General features: G+C 36.5%; 1 protein-coding gene across 3 annotated transcripts in view; it reads left to right on the top strand.

Moving 5' to 3' along the window:
- The first annotated feature begins 748 nt into the window (after positions 1–748).
- trim24 (tripartite motif containing 24) overlaps positions 749–9,554 on the top strand; it is a 49,629-nt gene continuing 40,823 nt past the window's right edge. For 2 of the 3 annotated variants that reach the window (XM_057328889.1, XM_057328887.1), the window contains exons 1-7: positions 749–1,315; positions 2,327–2,445; positions 4,787–4,934; positions 5,021–5,153; positions 5,313–5,429; positions 5,725–5,839; positions 5,920–6,066. In XM_057328889.1, the coding sequence (XP_057184872.1) occupies positions 1,051–1,315; positions 2,327–2,445; positions 4,787–4,934; positions 5,021–5,153; positions 5,313–5,429; positions 5,725–5,839; positions 5,920–6,066 (1,044 nt within the window). In that variant the 5' untranslated portion in view covers positions 749–1,050. The remainder of the gene's footprint in view (positions 1,316–2,326; positions 2,446–4,786; positions 4,935–5,020; positions 5,154–5,312; positions 5,430–5,724; positions 5,840–5,919; positions 6,067–9,554) is intronic. The other variant, XM_057328886.1, reaches the window with a different exon arrangement.

The raw sequence follows: 9,554 nt of genomic DNA, 5'->3' as shown, positions 1-9,554 counted from the left end.
AAAAAATCGCCTTTTAAATGACTGATTAAAGTAGTTTAATTTGTAAATCCAATTATTTATTCCTCTTTTTAAATCGCATTTTCAAATACATTTTGAAATTCCACTATTTATTTAGGAATTAATTAATGCACTTTAAAACGATGTACGTATTGAGTGTTTTATGTTGTTTTTTAATTCCCTTTTTAATTTGAAGTATTTATTGATGGATTAATATTTCATTTATTAATTATTTTTATAATCACGCTTTTTATTGTCCATTAAAACGTTAAATAATGAATGACTTTATCAATTCGCCTATTTATATTTGGATACATAAATTAAGTTGTAAACAAATGTATTAATGCCTATTTTTATTGTATAATTACAAAAAACTATGAAATGCTTTATTACTTTACACATGACTCTTCCGGTCCTCCATACTTTTCAGCCAAGCATTCACTTAATGCAAAATATGCAAAATAAACCACCGGGTGACTGCATTTATTAGATATTATTTACTAGAATAATCTTGCTTGTTCTATAAACACCATACACTTTGCTGTGTTTTACCTTTTTTGTGTTTTTCAGTTTTTCTTATTTTCTCCTGTAAAGCTGCTTTGGAACAATGAACATTGTGAAAAGCGCTTTATAAATTAAATTGAATTGTTACAGCTTACCCACTCTTTTAAGTAACACCAACGCACAACGGGTTTTGTTTGTCCTCTCACAGCTTCCGTAGTTCGCGTCATAACTGGGCCTCTGACCACCGTCAACAACAAATGTGTCTGGAACAACCGGCCGTCGGATCTCACAATTAAACACCAGCAGCGTTCGTGCACTAACTCGTTTTTATAATTAAAAACACGCCAATAACCCGTTGTGTATATCGCTTTAGCGTGGTACACATATGCTGCTTGTTTAGTTCACATTTTGGTGGAAAACATCTTAATGTGTGAGTTATAAAATAACTGGGCGCTATGCATCGGATCGGGTTAAAATGATTCATACAAGATGTTATACTCGATAGTCTCTGGATTTCTTTCCGTTTCATTAAGTGGACGCTAGGGAAGGATGGATGAAAGCGCAGAAAAGGTCGAGTCGGACGATCTGGTTATCATCGTGGAGAATGAAGCTGAGAGCAAGCCGGTGCAGGAGTCTGATGTCGGGGATCGGAGCGTTGTGAAGATGATGATGGGTCTGATGGACATGTGTCCCGTTTGTAAACTCAGTTTTACCAGCAGAGAACCCAAGTTGCTGCCCTGCCTGCACTCCTTCTGCAAGAGATGCTTACCTGCACACAACAGGACTGTCAGCACAGCAAACCCTGCTAAACAATGTAAGACACTATCAATACAAACCATACAAATATAGTTAACCACCTTAGGTGATCTGCTCCCAAACAAAGAGTGGCTGAAATATAAAATAAACAATAGAAACCATCACAGAAATGTCAATAGATTCATGAGAATAGTATTTGTTTTAATGGGAACTTAAACGATCTTATTGGTGGATGTTATCTGGCGGATGGGAACCAACAGAAGACCAATAAATCCTACAGAATAAGACAGAAAACATACGGTTTATAAGCCTTTGTTTTTTTCCCCAGCAGGGTGTAGGCTTAAGAAATTATGTCAGTGGGTCCGGTGCGTGTCTGTGTCATTTTAACTGATATGCACCATGCGTCATGCAGTGTTGACCCTGGATGCTCTCGTCATTGCTAGTTGGAAACTAACACAGGAGTCAGGAAATTGTTGAATATAGTGGGTATTGTTTGTTTGTTTGCAAACAAAACGCATCCTCGGCTCGTTGCTTTATATAATTGAAGCTGAACCACTTGAGTGACATGGACTGTTTCAACAATGTCTTTACACACTTTAAGTGTTTTGAAGTTTGTTTGCATTGCAGTCTATGAAGGAGTCAGAAAGCTCCCCGACCTCCTCAAAACTATTTTAATTTGCGTTCTGAAGATAAACGGTGGTCTAAGGGTTGATGAACGACCTGAGGGTGAATAATTCATGACAGAATTTTCAGGGTCCCTTTAACTGCTAATGCTGACAACAATATACATAAAAACGTGTATTAAGTATTTTTTTCTGTGTGGTTTGACACTTGCCCAAGATTTTTTTGCCACTCATATAGGCAGAGAGATAACTATTTCTTTTTCTTTTACATTGCTTTATATTCTAATTGAAAAACGTATTATCTTTATTATTATTATTGTTATTTTGAAATAAGCTGAGACAAGTGTTGCATGTGTTGTTTTCGTTTTAGGCACAGAAGTTGTTGTATATTTTTGTATAATGTTGCTTACATGTGTGTGTGCTCTTCTTTCCTTGTGTACCATTAGTGAACATGATCCGCTGTCCAGTTTGTCAGCAGGAGTGTATGGAAGTCGAGGTCTTGGATAACTTTTTCGTCAAGGATTCCATGGAAGTGCCGAGCAGCACGATGGAGAAAAGCAGTCAGGTGCATGTTTGTTTTATGCATCAATGTCTAAAACGGTTGGAAATAGGGCTGGACGATATGGCCAAAATTGATATTGAAATATATTTCTTAATTTCGGTTGATACGATATAATTACGATAACGATATGAACAATATTACAAAAAGCAAAATGTACGATATAAGTTGAGAGAGCCCTCTGATATGAACAATAAAATGCTGATCAAAATCGTTTTAGATGCCAGCAGTGTGCAAAGCTACATATGATCAGAATAAAGTCTTTTTGTATAGGACTGTGCCCTTACCTTGTATAAGTATCAAATATTAGAATTATGTTACCAATAAAAGAGAGAATAACTTCTCTAAGTGTGCTTCAAAGCATAATTCCATAACTTCAAAATGTGCCTTAAAGCATGGTCTTATCTTCAAAGTTCTACAGGGACACAGGCCTCCCATTACTTAACACTTTTGTCTTGAAAGCCTGCTTTTGACATATTCATCTAAATTATTAACGTCCACTGAATTTTATGTATGACTGTATTTCCATTATTTTTCCAAAAATTTTAACAAGATTTGCCTTGCTCTCCTGCAAGTTGACATTAAGAACCATTTAAATTAGTTTCAGTGTCTTTATGCTTTAGTTTCTTAGCTATAAAAAACTACGAAATTTGCCATTATGTCCTCGAAATTGACATTGAGAACTGTTAAAACTTGTTTGTGTTTATTTTCCGACAAAACGTGTATTTAAGACAAAATGTGATAATCCGTTATAAATTGTGCATTATGACTGTCGCACACACCATGAACACAACGGCATTTTATCCTTGAACTCCTTGAAAGTCAAGACTTTCTTCACAAACACCTCATTATGAATGGAGACTTCAAAGCGGCAGTGGGCACCGGACGAGAAGCACAGCGCTGTGTGTCACGTCTACAACGCGCGTCGGACGCGTGCCTTATGCATGCGATCTGGTTCCAAGTTTACTTCCGACGCAGGATAGGCCACATTTAACTTTATTTTTATTCTGTTTTAGTTAAAAACGTGTGGCTCTTAATCGTTAATCAACTAATAGGTAGTGCACTGCTGAATGCTGCAGAAAGGAAACACAGACCTGCGCAGACATGGATGTCCGGCTGCGTCGCTTTTACAAGCATTAGTAAGTCGCAGATCCCTTTTGTAAATTAATATATGGACAAAAATGATCAATGTTAAACTTAAACTAGAGATTTATACTTGGGCAGGACCAAGTACCGCTCCATAACACCAATAGCTGCTGCCGCGGAGCAGAGCGTGGGCTCAGACCCGGAGCCGTGTGATGTATATTGAAATATCGAAAATGTGTTTAAAAATCATATCACTGTTATAATTAATTCTATTGCCATATATATTTTTATCGAATTATTGTCCAGCCCTAGATGGAAATGAAACGCTGGTTTAATCGAGAGATTTCAGTGGTGTTTTCTTACTAGTTGCACACAACAACAAAGACTAAGCACAAGCTGTGTAGTAGACTCACAAGACTCCAGTGTACGTTGGTTATTGTTTTATTCAATTTTAAATGCCCAACTTGCCCAAGCCAAGACACATAAAAAATAAGACAAATACATTTTGGTTATAACTAGGGCTGTCAAACGATTAATCGTGATTAATCGCATCCAGAATAAAAGTTTGTGATTACATAATATATGCTGGTGTTCTGTGCATATTAATTTGGTATTTATAAACACATACACATAAATGCATATATTTAAGAAAAATATCAAATATAACTATTAATAAACTTTTATTTACAATTTAAATTATTGGTAAATATAAATTAATACATTTAAAATTTATTGACAAGTATGTGTATGTTTTGTCTTTATAAATACAAAATTAATATGCACAGTACACAGATATATATTATGTAAACACAAACATTTATTCTGGATGCAATTAGTTGCGATTAATCGTTTGACAGCACTAGTTATAACATATTATGTTGTACTAAAAGTTTTGTTAAATTTAATGAAAAAAGTTACAATTTTGTCATAATGTATTCACACTCATCTTGTTAAAAAGCTGTACATGACATCAAAAGATATTTTGAGAAATACCTCAGTGGTTTTGTGTCTGTAAATTGGAAGTCAATGGGGTTCAGTGTTATTTGGTTACCAAAACATCTTCAAAACATCTTTTGTGTTCTGCAGTAGAAAGTAAAACAGGTTTGAAATGATTTGAGGTTTTTTCTCTTAACAAGATGAAGAGAAATGAAAATTCTGAGTAATACTTATGGAAATATATGTCTATGTTTGTATCTAGCCATACTTTCATGATGTCTCTGAACATGTCTCTGTCGGTTGATGTTGCATCTTCTGCTTTCAGCTGTGCATGAGTTGCGATGATAACACAGAGGCGAGCGGTTTCTGCGTGGAGTGTGTGGAGTTTCTGTGTGTCACTTGCATCGATGCTCATCAGCGTGTGAAGTTCACCAGAGACCACACAGTCCGACAAATTACAGAAATGTCTTCAGGTAAACATTTGTAAATCATTATATTCATTGAAATAAAGTAGATTTATATGTAATTTTTTTACTTATTATTTCATTTTTATTCACAGAGGCAATGGGCGCTTCCACACAGAAGCCAGTATTTTGCGATGTACATAAGCAGGAGCCTTTAAAGCTCTTCTGTGAAACCTGTGATCGCCTCACCTGCAGAGACTGCCAGCTCCTCAAACACAAAGACCATAAGTATGGCCGACATTTATCCTGTTTAATAATGTTAATAGATGAAACAAGCAATGTGTATTGTGTTATTTTAATGTTAACATAATGTTGATGTCTGCTGATGTTCTACATAGAATTATGAAATATCATGGATTGCATCTAACAGACGGTTTTACAATGCAGTTACCAGTTTCTAGAGGATGCATATAAAAACCATAAGGAACACTTGGAAAGTATGACTTGCCAACTTCAAGAAAAGAAGAAAGTGATCGAGGATGTGACTAATACTATTAACAATGGGTAAATATGTTAATTAGGGGTGCTAGACTGTTTAAAAAAGGGATTTTTCAATGGTGGTATGGAAATAAACTTTAATTAAAGCTTAAAATAAAATATTTCTTAAAACCATAATAATTAATAGAAATAATATAAAGTTACTATAATACTATACTATAAGAATATTATAAATACTATAAAATTGCAATAATGTTAAGATTCAGGAATATTTTAATATTATTATGCCATTATATATACACATCATTCTTTTGTTATTTAAAGCCAATACCCATATTATATTTCTGTCTGTTATTTTCAGTCTTGTACAAGTGGATGAAAACCGCAATGCTGTGGCTACTGAAATAAAAAAATCCATTAGCAATCTCATAATGGAGATCAACAGGAAAGGGAAGATATTAATGAATCAACTTGAGGTACCGTTTAATGTTTCGTCATCATCTTCGTCATCATATATTTTGTTATGCACAGTGTAATGTTACAAACTATTTTGTAGGCTATCACGAAAGACCACGAGACGCTCCTTAAAAAGCAACAGCAGGATGTGATGTCACTCTCCACACATCTGGATCATGTGATCAACTTCACACAATGGGCCACAGCCAGTAACAGTGGCACAGCTCTCCTGTACTGCAAGCGACTGGTAAGTGCTCCTCAGGCATCAGGTGGTGAAGACAGGTGAAGCAGTGTTCTAATTCTTGCTCCAAAGCTTTATGTAAAACTGTGATGTGTTCTGATTGGGTGCAAACACTGCAGATCATGAAAACTCTGGTACCTTAAAGGAAAAGTTCATCTCAAAATCAATGTTTTAAGCCCTCCCGGCATCTTCTGAACACAAATTAAGATATTTTAGGTGACATCCAAGAGATTTCCAGGCCTCCTCATAGATATCATGGTTATAGTTGTTGTCAGGGTTCATAAAAGTACTGAATACATCATTAAATTGGTCCATCCACTCATAGTTGCTCAATTGATTTTTTTGAAGCGACGAGAATACTTTGAACTCAACTTTATTTATAAAGCGCTTTTTACAATTTTCATTGTTACAAAGCAGCTGTACATGACACATATTGACTATAAGGAAAACAATTAAAGTTATACCTGTAAAAACAAGAAAAAGGTGAAAACACAGAAGACAGACATACCCACATACAAAACACTCCACACACACAATATGCACACGTACTAACACACATAGGCATAGACAGACACATGGACGTGCACGCACACACAGACAAGCACGCGCACACACACAGACAAGCACGCACAGACACAAACGCACACAGACACGCACGCACAGTGAAAGCACACATTTAAGATAGAGGAGAGAGAAAAACAGGTCAAATATTAAACAGACTATAAATTCCTATATGCAATATTAATTATGTAAAACTTTAAAATTGTAATTCCAAAGCAGCCCCCCCAGCCAGGCAAATAGTGCAAAAGCGTGGCGAGGAACCCAAAACTCCAATCGAGAAAAAAACCTCTCCAGGCCCAACCCGGGGATTCCAGTTCCCCTCTGGCAAAAGCTACTGCCTCTGCACAAGCTCGACAGTGCTTGCACAACAAGGCTAAATAAAAATAAACTTACTAATAAGGTAAATTATAGTTTTAAGATTATCATTAATAATCTAATAGCATTTGAAATAATGTAGTGAAGACGTGTCAAGTCGCTGCGTCCTTCTTTATCCAGCTCTATCATCTCAGCTCTTGTTAGGTCGCCGATTCCCATTCTCCGCTCTACCATCAGGTCTGGGCATGAACCGCATCCTGCTCGCTGTAGTAACCTTGGAACAATGAGACAAGACTGGCTGAGAGTAGAGTACTGTTCTGTACTCTTTGATGCAACAAGTACATCAGTTGTGTTCCTAGTTCCGGTTGATCTAACTAATGCAGCCTAAACCCTCAGAGGATTTATATTATGGAAGTGTAGTGTATGCAAGATTAAAAAGATGTGTCTTTAGTCTAGATTTAAACTGACAGAGTGTGTCTGCCTCCTGGACAGTGCAGGGAAGACTATTCCAAAGTTTAGGCGCTAGATAGGAAATGGATCTACCACCTGCACTTAATTTTGAAATTCTAGGTATTACAAACTGACAGGACGCCTGAGAGCGTAAAGCACGTGAAGGACTGTAATACAAGAGAAGTTCACTCAAGTACTGAGGAGCTAAACCATGTAGGGCTTTATAGGTAATAAGCAAGATTTTAAAGTTAGCGCGATGCTTTATAGGTAACCAGTGCAAGGTTGACAGAACCATAATATGTTCATACTTTTTTGTACATGTAAGAACTCGAGCTGCTGCGTTTTGGACCAGTTGGAGTTTTTGTAATAAGCCTGCAGGGCAACCACCTAACAGTGCATTACAGTAATCTAGTCTTGATGTCAATGAATGCGTGAATTAACTTCTCTGCATCTGATAGTGACAGCATATGACGTAGTTTAGATATATTCTTAAAATGGAAAAATGCAATTTTACAGGTGTTGGCTACATGGCTCTCAAATGACAGATTACTATCCAATAGAACGCCAAGATTCTTTGCTGACGACGAGGGTTTTATGGAACATCCGTCAATAGTTAAGCAGTATTCTTGGTTGTTACGTATAGCGGTTTTCGGTCCAATAAGTAACACTTCTGTTTTGTCCGAGTTCAGTAATAAAAAGATGTTACTCATCCAGTTATATCGACTATGCATTCCATTATTTGATGGAACTGCTGTGTTTCATGAGGCTTCAAGGAAATATAAAGCAACTGTGTCTAGCGTTTCCGAGAAGGTCGAGTTAAAATTTTCAATGGTAATGTCAAGATCTTCAACATTATTTCTCATGCTAGAGATTTGAGACAATTCAGACAGATTATCTAGAAACGCATCTTTAGTAGTTGAAGTTATTGTTCTACCATATTTGTAACAATGAGTTTGATTTGCAGCCGTAGGCCAGTGAAGCAAACATAATACCAGATAATGATCCGAACTGTCTTCACTCTGCTGAAGGATTTTAACGTCGTCCACATTTATACTTCCTGACACATGTTGACTAACGCCCATGGAGTTAAGAGTGTCTTTGAAAGCCATTCCTAAGGCATCTGTATCGTTATCTACATGGATGTTAAAGTCACCAATAGACATATGCTCGGTTAACCGAAAATATATATCACGTGATTTATGCACGACTTGTGAGTGAAGTACGGTAAAATGCTGCTGCATCCGAAAGCCAGAGGGCGCTCTCGTGCAGAAACTCCAAATATGCACTGCAGAAGAAGACCATAACACACGTAGTAGTAGGAAACGCCTAAGGACATGTTTTTATCACTGTTACTCAAGCCTCCTCAGGTATTTTCATGATAATAAAGTATATTTATAATGATCATGTTTGACGGGTGTTGCTTTTTTAAATGAACATTATAAGCAACTCAAACTCACATTGCTTTTATATCGAGCAGCATTTCTACTGATCCCAGAGCCGTGCTTCACGGACAAGCTACACATCAATAAAATAAACGATACCTTGCATTATCGCAGCCAGCTCGGTTTCAGCAGTATTTGGTGGTAACCGCGGTCAACCGGGCACATGTCTAGTCACCAACGACAAGGACTTTATCTGCGGCCAGTACTAGTTCTGATAAGAACCCACCAAATTCTTTAATAAAATCTGTGTGGTGCCCTGGAGGCCTATATACAACAGCTAGAATAGATTTAAAAAATGTTTTATCCTTAGTATTAGGTGTTGATGCATGAAGTACCATGACTTAAAAAGAATTGTATTTAGAGTTAGACTTCTGGGAAATGCTAAAAGAGTTATTGTAAAGTGCTGCGACACCTCCCCCTCTGCCTTTTAGACGAGGCTCATGTTTATAATAATAATCTTGGGGGACAGATTAATTTAAAGTAATATAATCATCTGGTTTTAGCCATGTTTCTGTCAAACAGAGCATGGCTTTTTTTATCTGTTATCATATCGTTAACAAAAGGTGCTTTATTAAAGAGAGATCTAATATGTAGCAATCCGAGTCGTAACAGTTGATTATCTGTATTTTGTTCGTGTTTAATTTGTTTAACGTTTATTAAATTACTTTCAAGAGGTTTACGCATTATTTTATGTTTGCTAATTCCGGGGACAGACACAGTCTTTTT

The sequence above is a fragment of the Triplophysa rosa genome, unplaced genomic scaffold, assembly GCF_024868665.1.
Source record: "Triplophysa rosa unplaced genomic scaffold, Trosa_1v2 scaffold8_ERROPOS6151657, whole genome shotgun sequence".
Classification (NCBI taxonomy): Eukaryota; Metazoa; Chordata; class Actinopteri; order Cypriniformes; family Nemacheilidae; genus Triplophysa; species Triplophysa rosa.
The sequence above is the reverse complement of the archived record's forward strand: the minus strand, read 5'-3'. Positions and strand labels throughout refer to the sequence as shown.